The 21,452-nt window shown below is 29.7% G+C and overlaps 1 protein-coding gene across 1 annotated transcript; it reads left to right on the plus strand.

Moving 5' to 3' along the window:
* The first annotated feature begins 13,844 nt into the window (after positions 1-13,844).
* Positions 13,845-15,962, plus strand: LOC123298447 (piggyBac transposable element-derived protein 3-like). The gene is made up of 2 exons (XM_044880446.1): positions 13,845-14,076; positions 14,152-15,962. The coding sequence occupies exons 1-2, from the start codon at positions 13,863-13,865 to the stop codon at positions 15,858-15,860; spliced, it is 1,923 nt and encodes a 640-aa protein (XP_044736381.1). The 5' UTR covers positions 13,845-13,862; the 3' UTR covers positions 15,861-15,962.
* Positions 15,963-21,452: the final 5,490 nt, after the last annotated feature.

Here is a 21,452-nt window from a genome sequence, read left to right on the forward strand (position 1 = left end):
ATAATAATAATAATAATAATGTTTTTATAGATAGAAAAAACTTCTTAACTTTGGGCATATAAAAAAACAATTCAAAGAAAGATTTTCGGGAAAACGGTTTTATCTATGATAAATTATTAATAATAAATCTTTTTCTACATTGCTTGGCTGAGATCTTTATATCTACTGAAATAAATAAATTAGTCTTCGAAAAGAAATGTTTTTGAATTTGATCCATCGGTTTGTGAGGTACTTTGAACCAGAGATTGAAAAAAAAAAAAAAAAAAAAAAAAATCGAATATAAATAAAAAACTGAAACGACCCCTTAAGTGGAGATTTTCACTACGAAGTACTAAAACAATAAACTACAAATTTTATGACATAGAAATAAAATGTCATTAAAAGTCATAAACAAATAATCAAACAAGTGTCGAGGCACAACCGCAGTCAAGTTGTCAAGTAGACTTCACTGAACAATCAATTCAGCCAGCATTTTAATTTTACATTTTTATAATTACCATAAAAACAAAAAAGTTATAGGTAAATTAAAAATCATTTATGTTAAAACAGCACTAATAAAACTGTTTATAGCCATAAATTTAACTATAAAACTATTAAAAACTTATTGCATTTTGCTTATACCTCTATACATATACCTGATAATACAGAGAGACCATAGAGGTAGATTTACCTCCAAAAAATACAATTCAATTCAATTCAGTGAATTTTCAACCGTCTATAGCCATCCATTTAAACGTTTCCTTTAAGGAGGCCTACCATTAAATATGCCTTTAAATAGTTTTACGTATTTGCACCAAAATGGAGATAATTACAAACAAATTCAAAAACATTTCCTTTTGAAGGTTAAGGATGTACGAGAGTCAAGGAAATTTTGGATGAAATCAATTTTGAAAATTTGGGGGAGGGGGGTGCGGTAGATGGATGATATAATTTCATAAATTTCTCCAAAACTAGAAGGTGGAAATTAAAAAAAAAATTGTGCGGTTATAACAAACATTCATCATCAAAGATAAGGTACAAATAATTTCAACCACAAGTCTAAACTTGCCTTGGCGCTCATACTACCCTTACTTTATCCAGTTTCACCTTTCCGTTGTTTTAACCAAATCTTACAAGTTAAATTTTACCCACTTCCAATTGTTCTGAAATTGTGCATACATATGTTAAACAGATGACATTGTATTTTTCTAGTGTGATTTGATTTTCCCGTTGCTTCCACCTAACCATATTTAATACATATACGTTTTTTAAGGACAAAAACCATAAAATCCACACGCCTTATCAAATCTCCAATGCTTACTCTAACTTTTGCACAATGAAGCGAATTGTCCGCTCACTAGGTCGATTCAGTTGGTCATAATTTTCCCATAAAAGACTATAAAGAATTCTGATTGTTTTCATCCCTGATTGAATAATAAAATGCAATACTATTTCTCGGAGAGCCTAAGTGGCCGAGCGGTCTAAGGCGTTTGACTTCGGCTGTTTGTCCATTTAGACTTAGGTTGCCGGTTCGAATCCAGGCAGCGGCAGTGTGAACAATTTATAATTAATGGGAGTGCAATTGAACACATTGTCGTCACTTGGATAAGAACGAAGTAACCGACTCCACCCCCATCAAAATGTAATTGTAAAAATATGTTTATAATTAAATAAATAAAGATTAACAAACAATGATGTGGGTGGCCTCTGTTATAGGCGTATATGTCAGAGAAACGGAGGTTAAACCCCATTATTATTACTATTTTTCGGGAACTTAAAAATAAAATATTAAATTTTATTTTTTTAATAGTTTTTTCACCGTTTCGTTGGTGTTTATTTCTAACTTTTTCTAGAGATCTAAAACATATTTCAATAATTTCAAATTTTATTGAAAACTTTGAAAATTTAATATTTAATTTTTATTGTCCAAGTTTCCAAGAAATAGTGCTTACATTTTACTATAAAGATAGTATTGCATCTCACAGAATTGAGATTTCTGTAGAACAAGTGAAAATTTTGAGCGTTGAGTGTTATTGAGCGAAAGTAAGTTGCAAACATATGAAACTGGAATTGGTTCACCGATTATTATACTTCATAAGTTTAGTAGCCAATACGTTATTCGTATGTATAGAAGTTTTGAAGCGTTTAGATATCTCGTATGGTATATTCTCGTATTATATTTGTTGATGAAAATAAAATAATTTATATTTTTAATATACTTAATTGTATATATTTTACATAATTACTGTTTTTGTTCATTTTAAAAGATGTGGCAATATTTTATGACGCATTAAGTTATAGCCACATTCATCCATCTCTCATGGTTTATAACAAACATTAATTTATTTGTTGAATTATAGTGAAAATGATATTAAAATTAATAATTCAGTATTCAGCATTCAGCATATGGAAGAGTTGCATTTATATAAATAGTATTATGAGTCAATAGTAACACATATATGTTTAATGGAGGTTCATAAAACAATGAAAGTGAGTATATTCGCACCGTGCGTCAGTTTTATTGGAGGCGTTTCCATAGTAACGAAACACTACTTTAATAGACCTTTTCATCATGTCATATGCGCAAGTGCAGAGTTTATTTTTTCGTACTGACAGCAATAAGTAGGACTAAGATAGAAGATATCTGTTATGCATTTTATCACATTGGTTATAAATCATTTAGTACGAAACAAATGTGAATCGTGATTTTAAAATGAAAAGCCCTATTATAGAATTGTAAGGATGCATATAAAATATTATGGATTTCATTTATGACTTACATTGAAAATTTAATATTATTATCTCACAAATTTAAATAAATAATTATGATAATTTACATTTCAAAAAAAAAAAAATATTTGTGCAATTTGATTTCTTATTTTCACAATTTTTAATGCATTTAGTTTAATTAATTAGTGTTTTTCAATAATTTTAATTTGACATTTTTTATAACATTAACATGTAAAGAATTGCAAATTAGTCATAACAGCCTCCTTTATCGCCAAAATTTTTCACTAGAAGCGCTGGCATCGATTTTATTGTCCCTACCCTGACCACACACGCAACGAAGATTGGTTTATTAAAATGTAAACATTGGTGTGCAGTCCGAAACCAAATTAGCAAAGAGTAACATTCATAATAAGAGTAATCACTAGCTAATACTTACTGATGATGACTTCTTGGTAGTCGAAAATACGTATTGTAAAAATACAAACAAACTGATCTAGGAAATTGGGGCAAAAATCGAAATTTATTTCGATATATCCTCGAGTTCTCATTTATTATCTTCGATAATATTTATATTTAAACTTTTGTTCTATCTCTAACGATTTACAAAATGGGTCCTACGATCCCAAAACTCAATTGGCCGATGTGGTTTATTTACGAACTCAACCTCACTTGACACGTGCTGAGCACACTATAAAAATTACAACTTGATATCTCTTTTCGTTTTCGAGCTATCATGATCACAGGCAGAACGACGGACAGGCAGACGGACAGGCAGAAATGGACTCTTTAGATGATGAACATCTTTATCAAAATTTTATTCGAGGCATCAATATTTTTAAGTGTATCTGAAGTTATTTTCAAAATACCGAAAATTGAAAATTTTGTTTAATTATGTATCCTTCGATATATCGAAAACCAAGGCAGGTATCGAACAATTTAATTCTCTTTTTTCGTCTACATTCATGAAGTTATAACAAAATTCATAATCAAAGTTAAGAAAATAGGTTACAAACTTGGAACTAAACGTTGTACACCTTGATATATTTCATATATACATAGTATAAAAAAAATGAACGAATTTAAATAATTAGCATTTCACTTTCAATAAATTCAAAATGTTCTGTATTTAGATGACAATAACCATATTTTATCTCTCCAAAAAACTTGAACAATGTGAAATATAATAATAGAACAGTTTTAAATGGATTAACTATAACGAATATTATAAATACATTCATTCATACAATCAAGTAATTGTCCTAATTTTGTGCATTATAAGCTTCAATTAATATCATATTTTATTTAACTCATATACTTATAAATAAAGGTACGTTCACATTATTCATTGGCATTTCGTATGTTCAAACTGTAAATCTACATATTTTGTTTGTTCACCAAAATACACTTGAATGTCTTGAAAATTAATGAGTTTCTGTTAAAAAATCAGTGAATATCTTCCAGTGAATTTCACTTCCAGCTTCATTAATGAAATTAAGATTTACACAGCAAGTTAGCCAGTTAGCCAGTTTTTCTCGAAACATTTTGGTTTAAGTATTTTAATAATTGAATAAATAGTCCCCACCGATATAAAAGCAGTACCGATATTGCGAAATATAAACGGTCATGAATCAGAAAAAACTGGTTTTCCTAATTATTATTGCTTCCTGTGACTTGGTAGTCAATTAAGGCCATAGATATAAAGTTATCTAACGTTCAATTTTTGGAATTATTTGCAACAAGTCAAATTTGTGATGATATAGTCCTTACTTGGTAAGAAATACATGACGTTTGTTACAATGCTGATATGGTATAAGGACATATACTCAAATAGTATCTGATAAAACTTACATAATATTGCTGAAAGATCGATAGCTATGGTGTTATTTACAATACTATGTTGTAAATAACGCCATACCTATGGATCTTACGACAATATACCATACCAGCAGTGTAATAAACGCCATGCATTTCTTACCGTGTAGTTTATCCAACAACACTAAGCTAAAGTTCCCATTATAAAATTAAACGCCCAGAAAATTTTTAATTTCAAGTTAAAATTGCAGACTTGCTTTTTTTCTTATTTCCGAAAATTCGTGAAAATTCAGTCAATCCAAGTGTGAGTCAACTGTTTCTTCCCCTTCGTTACTGAGACAATTACTACAGTAGCCTTGGTATACTACTAAACCCAAGTCCTTTACATTTTTGTTTCTTAGCGTTCACTATGGAAGGAAATAATATTTTTAGAGCTTCTCTGAAACCCTGAGGGTTAATCGATTTCAGCACCAAGAGATTGGAAAATAATAGCTGACCAAATATATCACTATTCTTATTGCAAGATCTGGACGAGGACCTAGAAGATGAATCATCTTTTCTTTTCCTCCTTCTCTAATATATCCTGTTGTACCAGTACTAGGTCCATATTCAGCAAGCTTGTCTCCCAAGCTGTGTCATGCAGTAGGGTCTTTCCGTCTTAAAACTATCCGACATTTTGTTTTTAAAATAATTAATACGAATAAAATTAACCACAAACAACATAACATTATATATAAATTACATTTAATTTAATTATGTAAAAAATTAGCTTAATATTTCTTTTTTACAACAATACAAATAAAATGAACAAAGATAAAATACAAAATAAATAAATATTTACTATTTTATTAACCGACTTCAAACAAAAAAAGGAAGTTCTCAATTCGACTGTATTTTTTTTAATGTTTGTTACCTCAGAACTTTTGACTGGGTTAACCGATTTTGATGATTTATTTATTTATTTGAAAGCTGGTGCTTCCCGTATGGTCCCATTTTATTTTAGTCCAGTTCTGACAACGGCATCTATGAGAAAACCATAAAAGTCTTAAGTTTGCATTAAGTATGCACGACAAGAGGACGAATAACTCAATATCACGCCAACCGATTTCGATGATTCTTTTTTTAGTGACAATTTAGTTAGTGTACTTCAGATTCACTAAAAATCACAAAATAAAAAAAACTTTTAACAAAAAGAAAACCGAGTTCAAAAGAAAAACTTTTCCAAAACAAATTAATATGCACTAAAAAGTAAAAAAATAACGATAATATAATGTAGTTAAAATTATTGTTATTTTCGGAGTCGGTGTCAGCCAAGTTAATGTACCAAACTGTTCTGTCAGAGTTGTTTCCTTGGCTGACACCGCACCGACTCCAAAAATAACAATCATATTAAATACATTATATTATTATTATTTTTTTACTTTTTAGTGCATATTAATTTGTTTTGGAAAAGTTTTTCTTTTGAAGTCGTTTTTCTTTTTGTTAAAAGTTTTTTTATCTAGCTAACTAACTTCAACCAGTTGGTTGGTTTATAAATTAAAATAAAATAAAAATAAAAAACTTTTTAAAATTTATGAACGAACAATTAATTTCATTTAAAAACATAAATATGTTAACACTACCGGGTATTAAAGAAGGTACCTACATAGATACTTTGACAGATTTTAATTAAAAAAACATCTTTATTTATTTTCTTGTCGTAAATTATATTTCATTTTCATAGCTTCAGGTAAAACTTTATGAATCTAATTTTCTAAATAGTCGTAAAGTTGTTATTAAATACTATGAACATTATAGTATACTGGAGTTTAAAAACATTGAACTTATCTAATGAACCAAAATCCCGAACCAAAAATAATAATTTTATGCTTACTTTTACGAAAAAAAAAATGTCCTAGGAATGAACGGTTTAAAACAGAAAATTTCAAACATGAAATTTTTCCGAAAATGTAGTCAATGTAGATTAGGTTAGGTTAAGTTATATTGGCTGTCCACGAAGGACACACTTAGGCTATAGAGCCCATTGTGATACCAAATATGTGTTTTACCACATTCATTTATCAGCTCCTCAGTTTCAGAGGCTGAGTGCACCTACTTCATGCATACACCATGCACTACACCAGCCCATCACAACTATTGAATAATTTTGTTGCGACGGCGGGAATCGAACCCGCTATCCTAAGCATACCGCGGACGGAATAGGACGACTCTCAGTCAATGTAGTGTTTAGGCTAAATTTTTTGACAAGATATGGCGAAGAGACACACGTCTAAAGTGTCCTTAAATATTTAGTATAAATGGCAAAATTTCATAGCCTGGCGCTAGTTCTATATTGTGCTTCTTTTGAAATAAAATATGAATATAAAATATGTCGATACGAAATTTGCGATATTTTCTTCTCAAAACGGTAATTACGGTAAATTTGCAGTATTTTTAAACCTAATCTCTGATTTATTTATTTATGAAAAATTGTTAAAGGCCTTGATTTGGGCACCGCTTACTAATCGTTGGAATTCTTGTAAACGTTGAAGGCAGCTGGATGAAAACAACATTTTGTAAAACAAAACAAATAACCTAGAGGAAGGTTAAGCTTCTGTGCATTTGTTAGAAATTCCTGCTTATTAGCTGGCAATTTATTTTAGCACTTTTGATTTTTTGTAACTTTAGGTTGTTGCCAAGCAATGACATTGAAGTAATATCTTTTTCCAAAATAAAATGCCTCCATTATGTCAGAGTTCCTTCACTTCTAGTATCCTTTTTATTTGAAGTAAGTCCACATTTTTAAATCAATGTGTACATCAATATTTATTCTGTAACCCGATTTAAATGGTTCGGAACTTTCATTTAAATGAATATAATATATAAACCAGTTGAAAATAAAGTTAGACCCTCATAAACCAATAAAAAAATAATTCAAAGTGAAATGGAAACAAACATTTTCGGATGAAAGGATGTTTGTTTATCGAATTATCGAATTAAATATTTCATAACCCCTATAAATCATCTAAATACAATTATAAAACTTCTAGATAAGTTCGTATTTAGCATGCATTTATTTGAATATCATCTATGAAAACTTTTTTGGAAAACTAAAACAATTCTACAAATAAACATAGAATTGTTAAAATAGTTAATACATTAAAATGACGAACGTATGCACTATTGGTTTTTGAAAGGATATTTAGTGGCTACTGTTTTATTCGAAATAAGGAGTAAAATCAAAAGCTATTGTTAATTAAAGTAAATTGAGAGATTCATGCCAAGCGCTTTAATCTACTGGGCCATACGCGCTCCAGCCACAATGTGTATTTTTTTCAAGTAAACAAATTTTTGTTAAATAATTGGACCCTATATTTTCAGAATTACTTTTGACTTAGTTCTATTTCATTTTAAAAATTCAAGCTTTTTATTTAAAATTGACTTGGTGTCCGTACATCCTTAAATATTTTGTTTTTGTTTACACATTATAGAATCTTCAAACGGCTTCTTCTGAAAATTCTGTATATAAAACAAAGAAAAATTAAAGCTACCTCAAAATATAAAATTTGGGACTTTCGACCGTGGATAAAGAAAAATAACGTATTATGTTTTTGATGAAAAGACGTGGTATGGGTTGAACTGCAATTTTTAGAATTCAAATAAGTTTGGAACGTCCCAAGGAAAAGGATTGTAGTTCCTCTCAAGTTGTCGAATCAAAACTAATAGATGCCTTTGTTTCTGCCTTTTAATTTTAAATTTAGTATAAGTAAAAAAATTATTTTTATTACGATGGAAATTTGAATATACATTTTATTATGGTCAATTCTGGCATCTGCCAAAAAGGATCGATGAAAATTATATTATTTTTCTACGAAAATTAGCTGTTATATTTGGCTATTAACATTTATGTAAATACATCTAAAAATTATCGTGATATCGATACCAATTGCAGATTCTTTTAGAAACAAAGACGTTATTTATTATATGAACATTTTAATAAAAAAAAAAATTGTTGGCAATGTAAAATACATAAAAGATTATTAAATTTGGGTTGATGTTCTGAGAATCGTAACCACACCTTATGTTCTCAACAATGTTTTGTTATGGATAATAATATTGTGCAAAATTGATATTTAAAATAATTTCGGACATTGTTTGTTTGTCCACATTCATATAAATATATAGATTATATGTTTATATGTATATGAGTATAAAATAGGGGAGAGTGAAGTACCAAGAACGGCTTCCAAGCAACTTTTTCTTACAGTTTTTTTTTTTTCGATATCTCTAACCATCTGTGATCCTAGGTAAAATATTAGACTGACAAATAGATCAGCCCTATTTGTCAGTGTGTAGTAGGCTGAGTTTACAGCTCTAATTTCAGTTAAGTATCTAAAAAATGTGCAGAGCCATCACCTTGTATGACTGTGTCTTCTACTATCAACAACGAAAATATGAGTGTGCCTTTAAAATGTGACACCCTGTATGTACATCTAATATGATTCATTGTTCCGATTACAGTTAGGTCTATATACATACATTATAATATCTTATTTGATTAAAAATGTACTTTTCGATTCAATCCTAGTAATCGGAACACTCCTGGTTTTCCCTCTACTTTAATTGAAATATTAAACAGCTATAGATAAAATCATGGTACAAAATTTGTGCCATGTTTCACACCATTACATACCTAGAAATACTCTCACCGATTCTACCGGAATGAGCTTTCTGCAACTTGTGACCTATAGAGTTTCCTAAAGCAGCAATCAGCGGCATCCACTTGCCCAGATTCACCCTTTTATTAATTCGAGATTAATGATGGTTTTATTTTGTTTTATTACACTCGTATTACGCGTAGGTACTTGGTAATGTATAGCAAAGAAGAGAATAATTATAAAATTTATTACTTAAGATGTTTTAGAACTGATGATTATCATATATCAATAGTACAACAAGTTGATAAATCCAAGGTACATGAGTCTGTGTCTTCTTGAAACACATCTAACAATAAACACAAAATGCAATTGTCAACTTGTAAATAAAATAAAATTTTATTTTGAAACGCTAATAAATGATGTTTCTAGAAAAGAATTGAAAAATCATAGAAACTTTGTCTTGAAAACTCTAGATAGCAAAATCTGTCAAAAAACAATGGAATAACTCATGGTAAATTGTATACGGGGAACTGCACATTACCTTATTATTATGTATTCAAAACTCACAAGCGTATTACAGAGTAATATCACCGCATTACAGAAATTAGATGCTTATGAATATAATGTGTTTGAATAGGAAGGATGTGTACACAGATATTTACAGGGTGTCGCGCACTAATTTATTAATCGAATTGAAAAAGAGGGATGTTTCTATGTTCAACTGTATTTATGTGATTTCTCCACCAATTGACGACCGACAAAAAAAGAGAGTCGTGGGGACGGTCGACGAAAGTGAAAACCTTGGACTCTCTGGCCTTTAGCCTGGCCTTCGGAACCTTTGGCAACGGAGCTCGCTACGCTCGCATGCAGCTCTTAAAATAGATACACGGGCATACACATTTAAAGGCGGCCATAACCGTACTAAATGATAAATGATAATGATAATTACATGATAATTAAAGAAACTGACGTATTCTGTATAATATATGTATTGTTAAAAAAGAATAAAAAGAATTTATTTATTTTTTTATTTATAAACACCAATTCACAATACTTGAATAATAATAAATAATACCTAAATATACTATTCAAATAACTCACACAATTCTAGATAAATATAATGGAAGCGCAAAAAAATACATTTAAATAGTAAGATGTAATATATTATTTACATGCGTTTCCACTATTTATTTCAAATCATAACATGGGTTTTCATTTTTTTTTTTTGAAGAGAAACCCTCAAAAACATTTTGTAGTGGATCAAATAATGAATCTAAACCATCCCTGCACCACTTGAACACTCTCAAAAATTTCAAAATGGTCCATTACTTTAGGAGGATTTCAATGTCAAACACCGATGACGCGAGTTCTATGATTTTTGTTCACTCAAAAAATGCTGATCGTTTCAAAAGTAGTTTTCAATTAAAAAAAATTTTTAAATGGTTTAAATTTAAATTAATCTCGAGGTGGTCTTTTAATTGTTTCATCAAAATCGGTTTTTAGGATTACTTACTCGTGTAAGTGACTTTACTCTCTAAACTCACAAAAAAGTACAAAAAAAAATATTTTCCATAATAGAACTTCGAGAAGATAATAGAAGTCGCCGCAAATGAATCAATTTTATCGAATCAAGTATATGATTAGCGTCAGTGCTAAAGTGTAATAGCTCAAAGGAAATTATTGATTCATTTCCTTGGAGCATTTACTTTAAAACATTTTTTTACTTATTTGTGCATTTTTTTGGAGTAGGTTCTATTTTTTGCAAATATATTGTTATATCTAAATAGAAATATTGATAAAACTTTAAAAAATGCAAGGTTTTTAGAAAAATTTTGTAAGGGGTGGATAAAGGATGTACTTCTAAGACGAAATCCTAGAAATCGTTTTTCTATTTAACGCACCCTTAACTAAGTAGTTCAAAATAAAAAATTTTCAATTTTCTTATATCTACAAGATATGTTGTATAAGATGTTACATTCTGTATTTATAATATATAAATGTTAGTACAAAAGCTGTGTGTGTTGGTTAAACATTTGAAAAGGCAACAAAACAAATATTTAACTGAATTGCCACAAACTAATATTGTGTATAATAATAATCATAATAATCATAATCATAATGTAGAAAAGATAACCATATAATCAAAACCAGTTCATTCTATGTACAGGATGAGTAGTAAATACTTGTTAACCTCGGGATCGATTCTCGATATCGGAACCATACTGTAAGAGGTTGCTCTTACATTTAAATGCTGAAATGTGGAAAAGAAATAATAACAACTTGATTGATTGATTGATTGATTGTCTTGATGTCCACTTTCTGAGGGAAATTGGTATTTGTATACGAGATGTTAACCACGGATCTTATTGATCTTACATACGATCAATAAGAAATAAGAATCTCTAGGTCCTCACAGACTCTAACAGTCAGACTATACTTATAGACGGAAAAGTATTGTTTTGTAGACATATGAATGACATTTTTGGAAGTATTAACAAATCGGATGCTAATAAAAATTGAAATTTGGGCTCACAGTATGAGCTAGGGATTCTTTCTGATTTAAAACTGATAATGATAAATTATGAACACCGTACTGTGGAGAAATTTGACGGTGCTATAACCTTGTTTCGAAAAATTCATTTACGCCCACTGACTTCATTGAAAATGAAAGAATTATTAACGTTATTCTAATTGCAATAGTGACAGTGGCACAAGTGATTTTTCGAAACTGGGTTATGACCTTAGTTTTTAACCATGTAGAATCCTTAGTTCATATTGCATACAAAATTTCCAATTTTTAAATACAGCCATTTTGGCAGCACGCACAAAAATTCTATTTATTCCAAAATTTCAACATCTTGTATCTTAGAAAAGGAGACTCTCCCGGCAATAAGTGTATTGGGAAATTTTTAATATTTTAACGTTATCAATCAATTGCTATTTTATGATCTGAAATGGTAAGATTTGAAAACAAATAGAGCTTAGTTACAAATGTGTCAATTTTTACAAAAAAGGGAACTAATACAGCGCAAATATCAATGGCTTGAAGATTTTAGTAGCATTATTAATCGTAGCTGTTCATCTGAATTTTAATCCCAAAGCCTATCAATTTGCTTGCTTTATTTTTCGAGAGAAAGCACAAAACATTTTTTTTCGTTTATTCTGTTGCATTTTATCCATCGCCCACATTTGGGACTAAAAATGGAAATGTTTATAATGATAAACAAAGTCATAGAGAATGAAATTTGTACTTTTAAAGTACTACTTATAATGATTTGTTAAATTCCAATTAAATTGTCAGCTCAATTCATAATATTATAAATTCATGAAGATTACGCAGCTTCTTAAAGATGAAAGGAATAATTTACCAAATTAAATTCCTCATCTGGCCTATAAGGGTCATTCATATTTACGATAAAACTGGATAACAATCTCTTCTATCACTTGCCAAGTGATAAAAATTTATATACCATACGATGTCAACATGTGCGAGCATTGTCCACTGCCCAAATGTTTATGTTGACCTATTGATTTTCTTATAAATAAAGTAATAAACTGTTTTTTGTTGCTAAAATTTATAATTATTCCTAGTCACAAAATATGTAAGTAGTCGCCATACTTTTATACAAATATAAAACTTGCTGTTAACAGTTAAAGAGACCGAAAAATATTGGAAACTATTGATATTCAATGAATGATATGGTATATTGTACAACAAATAATAATTAAGGGTGACCAATATTAGTCTCGGTCTTACAATCTTGGTCTTGGTCTTGCAAATTTTTTAAGAACAAAACCAAAGCCAATATAATACGAAGACCTAGCTCTGAAAACCATGATTTATTTGTACAAGACCAAGAATCATAACTGTCTTTGCATAAGTCTTTTGCCAAACTTATCTTTGAAAATAATTAATGAGCTCCCTAGAGAATTTTTCAATGTGCTTTTTTATTATACCTCAGTAAATTTTTCTTTCCCATTTTAAGAAAAACCAGAGAAATAAACAATCAATCCATTTACTTGAGGTATAACACTTATAAATATAAATAATATATATGTAGGTAATTGATAATTCTGTGATGATTATTAAAAGTAAGACTACAAATACCAATAAAACTTAATTAAAACTTAAAAAAGTTCAAAACATGGTTGATGCAAGATAAAAAACAAGACTCGATTGACCAAGAACAAGATTGATATTATTGTTGCAAGACAAATACCAAGACCAAGAATAAACTCTGCAAGGCCAAGACTCGACTTTCCAAGAACATGACTTAAACTAATAATTCAAAACCAATACCAAGAATAAATCGTCAAGATCAAGACTAAGACCAAGATAATTATGGCTTTCATCTCGATCTTAGCCCTTAAATGCGCAGTGTAGTTTAAAAACAACGAAATGAAACGCATAGATAAATGACCAGTTTTTTTTTTTTTTTTTTTTAATAAATAGAACTAACATGTTTCTGAACGAATAAAGAATAATTTTTTAAGTTGGTAAAATTGAATTTGACATTTGCTTTGACATAACATCTGATCTTATGTAAAAGCGCGGCAATCCGTAACTTTTTGTCGATAACAAAAATTGGCTGCAGTTTTTGAATCACAATTTTCGCAAGTAAGTCATTCGATTATATGTATAATTGTTTGTTATATCATTAATTTTATATTTAATTTACAATTTATTAAAAAAAATCATAAAGCATGGTGATAAGACCTAATTTATGCTTGTTGTGTAAAAACAACAGTGCGCATTGGTGGTATGTATTTTATGCATGTATGGTAAATGTGTTATTTGGGTTTTTCAGCATGCCACGCTCGTTAGGCTTGTTAGATAGTGAAATAAGAGAATATTTAGAGAAACTTGATGACTCGGAAGACGGATTGGATGGTTCGGACTCTGAACCGGAGGATGAAGGTAATTATTACCGAAACGTTCACGAGCTTATGAATGATCTTGAAAATGAAGATGAATTGGAAAACATTGAATTAGATGAGATGAATGAAGATCCTCCATTAGTTACTGAGGATACGGAAAATGCGCAAGAACAGGAGGACCCTCCCCTTGAAGAAAGCAATGATGAAGAAGTGAGCATACCAGGAGCACCTCAAAGAAACAGGCCCCTACTATGGAAAAAAAGAAATCTCGTTACTAATGAAGATGACCTTGTGTTTAGAGGTAATACTCAAATACCAGAAGCTTTATTGAATTGTAATACACCATTTGAATTCTTTTCATATTTTTTTACTCCAAATTTGAAAAAAGAAATTGTTTACGAAAGTAACCTTTATGCCACACAAAAGCAAATATCTAACCCAGAGACTATAAACGAAAATATACTAAATAAATTTCTAGGCATACTAGTTTTTACATCCGTCATAAAATTTCCAAATACAAGGTTATATTGGAGTGATAAATTTGGATATGATCTTATCAAAAACACCATGTCACAAAAGAAGTTTGAAAAAGTAAGATCGATTATTCACTTTGCTGATAACACTAAATGTCTCCCAAAGGAACATCCTGATTATGATAGACTCTATAGGATCAGACCACTTATCGAAACACTAAATCATGTGTTTGGCACCGTCCCTATGGATCAAAGGCTATCCATAGACGAGCAGATGTGCGCTACAAAAATGAGCCACTATATAAAACAGTACTTGCCTAACAAACCACACAAGTGGGGCTTCAAATTGTACCTTATCTGCAGTCTGCAAGGATATGCTCACAAATTTGAGCTATATGCAGGAGGAGGCAATAAAAATACTGCATCTTTACCAGGAGAACCAGATTTAGGAGAATCTGGGAACACTGTCATAAGGTTGGCTCGAATGGTACCTCGTCATGTAAACCACATAATATATTTCGACAACTTTTATACTTCTTTGCCGCTTCTCACCTATTTGGCCAAGGAAGGAATATATTCTTTAGGGACAGTTCGGGTAAACCGCGTACGAAATTCTAAATTACCAGATAAAAGAACAATAATGAAAAAAAATGTTGCAAGGGGTTTTTACGAAGAGAACGTAGCGAATGTAGATGGTACTGAAGTGAGCGCAGTTGTTTGGAAAGATAACAAGCCTGTCAATCTTCTTTCAACTTACGTAGGTGCCGAACCAGCCACCACTGTATCAAGATTCGACAAAAGGAGGAAAGAAAGAGTTGAGATCCCATGCCCCAAAATAATTCGTGAGTATAACACTCACATGGGAGGGGTGGACCTGTTAGATTCTTTTATAGGACGCTATCACATAACGATGAAGAGCAGGAAATGGACTATGCGTCTTTTTTACCACTTTTTGGACCTCTGTGTCATCAACTCATGGGTAATGTACAAGAAAGTGCACAATCAACTGGGTACCAGCAAATTGTTAAATTTAGCTCAATTTAGATTAGACGTTGCAGAGACATTGTGTCAGACTGGGTTGCCTATCAGTGGTTGCAAGCGTGGCCGTCCCAGTACCAGCAGTATACAGGCTCAACTTGAAATGAAGAGGAGTCGCACATCAGCTCAGTCAGTTCCGTCTAAAAATGTTAGGTTGGACCAAACATCACACTGGTCAGTTTGGTTAGAAAAACAGCAACGATGCAAATACCCCAAATGTACTGGATACACATTTAAAAAGTGTGAAAAATGTCAGGTATCTTTATGCGACACCAAACAGAAAAATTGTTACTATAAGTACCATACTGAATAAACATAATAAATATAGATTAAAAAAATCACTTCATTTTTACTTACTCATACATCATAATGACCCCTAAATGCGCAATGTGGTTTTTAAACAACCAACACATTTTATGAAAAAAATTACATAAAAACTAAGTCAATCTTTTTTTAAATATTTTTCCCTGTAAGTATAGAAGCTAAGTTACAAAATATATTTTTTTTTAACAAAATAGAAAATTCGCGCATCTAAGGGGCCACTCGCTCACTAGTATTATTTGTCTATTACGCTATTAGTGAGTAGAGTTAGAAGAACGAACGTTATGACTTTTACGACTCGAATACGTAATAATCAATTCGTGGAAGAAAAGAGTACATATTCTGCATAAAATAAATATAGATACTATTATTTCTTAGACAACTAAGTATCATAAGTAATAGTGATATAACATACGGTTAAATTCTTAGAATTTCCAAGTGGAAAATCACAAGAAAATCGACATAATGATCTCTTCAATAAATTTCCTCGAAAATAATAAGAAAATTGAAAACACTTATAAGTTTTTGCAATAACAATTCTAAGAAAAAATAATTACATGATATTTAAAATTATGCTGAAGTGATGATTCAATTAAAAATTTTATATATCAAAAAATATTATAATTAAATTTTAAAATAAATAACTAATCTTTAAAAAATCAGCATTAAAAACTCTTCATTCAGATGTTGAATGAAAACTTTTTTTTTTTTAAATAATTACACAACATTATAAATTAAAACATTAATTCATTACTGAAGTTTTCAATTTTCTAGTGAATATGAAGTTGAAGAATAGGGAACATAAATGTTAAAACCTTAAATATATACATTATACATACTATAGTTTTATGGGATGATTGCATACATTTGGAAACAAATATACACTTGCGTTTAATTAATAATAAGCCAAAATAGTTCTAAGTCCTGATGTATGTTCTTGCTTGTTCGCAGAGCCTTGAGTCCCATCAAATTAGATGTAATTGCATATGATTTTCTGAAGTAGAGAAAAAATTGGTCAATCCAAAGTTATCAGGTGTGAAATTTCTTATTTTTCATATTTTTTGCAAAATCTACATCAATATACAATTAAATCCCTAAAATGAACGGTTTTTAAGAACGAAAAATTGCACATTGATATGAAACATAAGAAAAACTTTATATGTATACAAATTGATCGGAAATTTATTTACCGAAATCACCTTTATTTTTTGCGCGTACTTTTTATTTGCGTTTTCATTTTCCGACATAAAAGTTTCTGAAACCTTGCACAAAAATGTTACCATGCCGAACAAGATTCATATAAATAACCGTTCAGAAGTGTATAATCAGACTCGTACTTAAGAAAACTTAAATAAACAAAGAAAAAGTTCCATTTGAAAGCTCGTTACATGTGCAACTGATTGTACAAAAGATTTTGCTAAAAGTTTTTCATAAAATTAAAGGAAAAACTAGTGTATTTAATAGATATGGTTGCATTATAGTATCGTCAAAACAAGGCAGCGAGTGTCATTGGCTCGAAATTGGAGCTAGAACTACAAACGATGTGAGAACTTTTACCACTCGCATGTATTATATTTAATTCGCACGAGTTATTTACGCTATTATATTTATTTACGTTATTTACCAATACAGAAATAGTTCGCTCTTTTGCACGATTTTCCGAGCAATAACTAATAGCTAAATACTCTCTATTTCTGGTCAAAAATTTACCACATGCACTTGGTAATCATCTCTTTGTCGCACGGAAAATGTGCAGAAATGGAATTTTTATCCTATATAGGCGAAGAAAATTTGATTTGAGAAACGCCTTTAATAATTTTATGAATAAATATTATAATTTTTCCAACTATATTGAATCAACCTTTATATAGATATGCAGATTATGAAAGCCTTTGTGAAAATTTGTTCATATTAGCGTAACAACTGTAAAGAGTATCAAATAGCCACTAAAGCAAGCAGAGAGGCACAATACTGACTGACTATATCAAATGAAGTTTTGAAATGAATTTCATTTTACAACTCTTCAGGGTTCAGATATTATCGTATAGCTCACACAAAATATCATACATCGAATACACGCTTACCAGGATTCCGTATCAAGTACAAGCTCCAAGACTATAGTGTAGACTTGTGGTTGAAATTATTTGTACAGTAGTTTCTACTTTGATGATGAATTTCAACCTTATTTTCAACTTTGATGATGAAATATCGAAAGCTAAATAATTAAACAAAATTTTGAAAATTACTCAGAAAATCGAAATTTATTGTTCTTATTTTTCGTTTTATTGTCAACTTCTATAACAAAATTCCCCATTAAAATTGAAAATATATAATTTTTTAAATTTTTGTCCCCACTATCGTGCTCATACATCCTTAATTAGTTGAGCACATTGGTTGTTTTTGTTTACAATAATTTAATAAGGTTTTACTTTTATTAAGAAATCTATGAAAACATATCACCCATCTACTGTTTTCCCATATTACCAATGTAAAATTTGCCTACTTTTGAAGTCATTTATTTATTTTAATAATCGGGCAACCCCATCCCCCTAAAATTCAGAATGGATTTAGACTTAGCCCAAAATTGCCCTGACGGTCGTTCATCCTTCAGCATCTCCAAAACCATGTTTATTAGTTTTGAAGTGAAGTCTGCAAATTCGTACGTGCGAGAAGGGAAGTCTAATTAGTTCGTTTCTTCATTGAATTATGTAATTAAATCACAATTTCTAATACGGCAAATATCAAAATATCTATTTAAAATCAAGTGTAAAAGACTTAAGCAGCAAACAGCATTCTGTATGTAGAAGAAAGGTTAGAACTTAATGTGTGAGGTCCAGATCAATATCAAGACAAATCTTGGTATTGCTCATCACTAATTCTTGCTAACCAATAAAACACTTAACCGATTTTATTATAAGAACAAAACAGACATTAAACATACACTTTGAAGTCATGTATGAACAAATTCCAAAGCATCAGTTACATCTCCAATATTATTATAGACTAGCAATAGAATTAGAGAGTGAGTGTTTGATATCACTTTATTATTTAATCTCTTTCACTGATTTCCATTCCAGTTCAAGCATTGTATACGTAATTATAATTGTTATATTAGATATATAATAATAATAATATATATATATTGTGGACTTTATAAAAGATAGAATCGAATGATGATTTTCAATGGTATGATTGTTGGTGCGTATCGAAGTCCAAATACTATAAAATATATTAAATAAACTAACTATAGAATTTATAATACAATACTTCAAAATGTTGATTTTGCTAATAAAAAGCCACCAAAAATTTATTTCGGAAAAATACACACGCTTTCTTGCCAAAAACTTAAATTAAATTTTAAACCTTTTTTAAAACTGTCAAAAATGCGGGCATCCGATTTGATGACGTAATATGGGTATCACTATACGAAATAACACAAATTATTTGGCAGATATATTCATAGACATCTGATTATAATATAAATATAAATACTTATCTATGTATATATTATACCCAACTGTCTACACTGTACTAACTGATGGTCTATGACTCATACCGCTATGACATCACAGCAGGGCTTACCCGCGTTTTAGGTCACGTGATATACAGTTTAAAAATTACGATTTTTAATTTTAATATTTTAAAACAAAAAGTGCTTTTATGACTCGAAATCAGAATATTTAAGTATATTTTTACATAAATTTAAATTTTTTTCAAATTTCATGATTTATTTTTGACTAACGATAATACCCTATTATCTGGCCCATGTCATATTATGATAAGGTGTTTGTCTTCCTACAGTATTGTAGCTTTAACTTTGCTGTTTTAACTTTACTATATCACGCAACTATTTCTCATATCATCCTATTGTAATGCTGTAATTTAATAGTTGTTTCAGCAACTTTGACGAAAGATAAGACGTTGGAACTTTGATCAAGTTTTTCATTAACTATCGAAAAATATGATCCCGTAAAAAAAAATAGCGCGTTACCACACCAACTTTTTTAGGGCCATTTTAAGCCATCTAAGTTTTCTAGCCATTGTTCGTATTTTCTTCTTATAGCAACTTATCGAAAAGAAATTCGAAATAATTATTTATCATTTTGTATTCATTTTTAATTCTGTACTAATAAATATTTTGGATAAAGTTCAATTACAATTTTTATTTTATTATTGAAATAAATTCGTTGAAAACGATATTTTATTAAATTATTTCGACCACACACATTATATAATTTTTGGATTAATTTCAAATATAATTTAGTATTAAAAATATAAAATCGTAGGTAAAGGAAATATAGTATTAGGTGTCTTCATTATTATTCAGATATTTATTTATTTATTTACAATATTTTATTACAATTAGAACTTTTAAAGAGTAGACACTTAAAGAAAAAAAGAGCATTTAAAAAAAGCATTATTTAAGAAAATACCCAAATCTAATTATATGGAAGCATAGACAAGCTAAAAACGAAAAATTGGGAAAACTATTATGAAACGAGTTACAAAGTAAAATAATTCCTACTATTCGTCTTTAAAGGCAAAATTAAACTAGAAAAACTTACTGAATCACATTTTTATTGGTCGGGTGTGACACTTGAAGTTCACACGAATAGCTTACCAGTAAAATAAAGAGTTATAAAACAAATTATTCAAATTGAAATATCTACAAAATTAAAAAAATTGACCCTTTTTTGCTTTGATCAGCACTTCAACGAAGTCGATATCATTTTGCGTTCGCGCGACATCTATCTGAAAAAAAAGCCTTGACCTAACCATGAAACGTAAAGATTTGTTGAAAAATTTAGAAAATCGAACCTGTATCTTATAAAAAAATTTACTGTCATGTATTTACAATTTTTTATTACTTCACAGCCATATTGGAAAACAAGTTTTGTCAAACATTTCGTGAACCGTATATCGTACGACAAAAATAGTTGAAATCATTTTCGTACGAAATAACATTTTCTATAACTTTCAGAAAAAGAACTTTTTCCTGTATTTCATAGGGTTTTAGTTAGAGCGCTCCAAACTTTTTTCAATATGGTTTTTGCTGAATGTGTAGTTTGACATATAACGGTTGATGATACATTTAAAACGATTATTACCAAATTTGAACATAAATTTCAATCAAAACTGTTTATCGTAACATTTATATTTTAAGAGTCCTAACTCTGTAACTCTGTAACTCTGTTTGCAGAGGGACTCTCGAGGAGACCGTAAGCGTCACAGAAATCAACATTCCATGAATTTTAACAAGAAGAAATTTCGTTTAGTAGAAAATTGAATTATAAACCTGCTTTTTTTGCTCTAGATATTGGGGTAACAAAGATACTTTGGCTTAGATCATTTTGCACAGACTCTGTAGCCTTGACACGCGCTGGCCGACAATAATCTCTTAGAGATAATATTTTGATTAAAAACTACGTCTTTCAAAGCATTTTGTTTTTAATAAAAATAAAATAAACACTCAATCAAAATGACTATTGTAACATCGGTACACTACTACTATAGTCGTCATCATGAGTCATGTTTATTGTATAAAAGAAGTATACAAAAGCATACAAATAAAAACAAATAAATA

The sequence above is a fragment of the Chrysoperla carnea genome, chromosome 4 (genome assembly GCF_905475395.1).
Source record: "Chrysoperla carnea chromosome 4, inChrCarn1.1, whole genome shotgun sequence".
In the NCBI taxonomy this organism is placed as follows: Eukaryota; Metazoa; Arthropoda; class Insecta; order Neuroptera; family Chrysopidae; genus Chrysoperla; species Chrysoperla carnea.

Excerpts from the sequence above, each read along its gene's own strand:
- LOC123298447 (XM_044880446.1), top strand. The coding sequence starts at position 13,863 with ATGGTGATAAGACCTAATTTATGCTTGTTGTGTAAAAACAACAGTGCG. Across the intron at positions 14,077-14,151 it reads CTCTGAACCGGAGGATGAAG|ATGAGATGAATGAAGATCCT; the intron begins GTAATTATTACC and ends ACATTGAATTAG.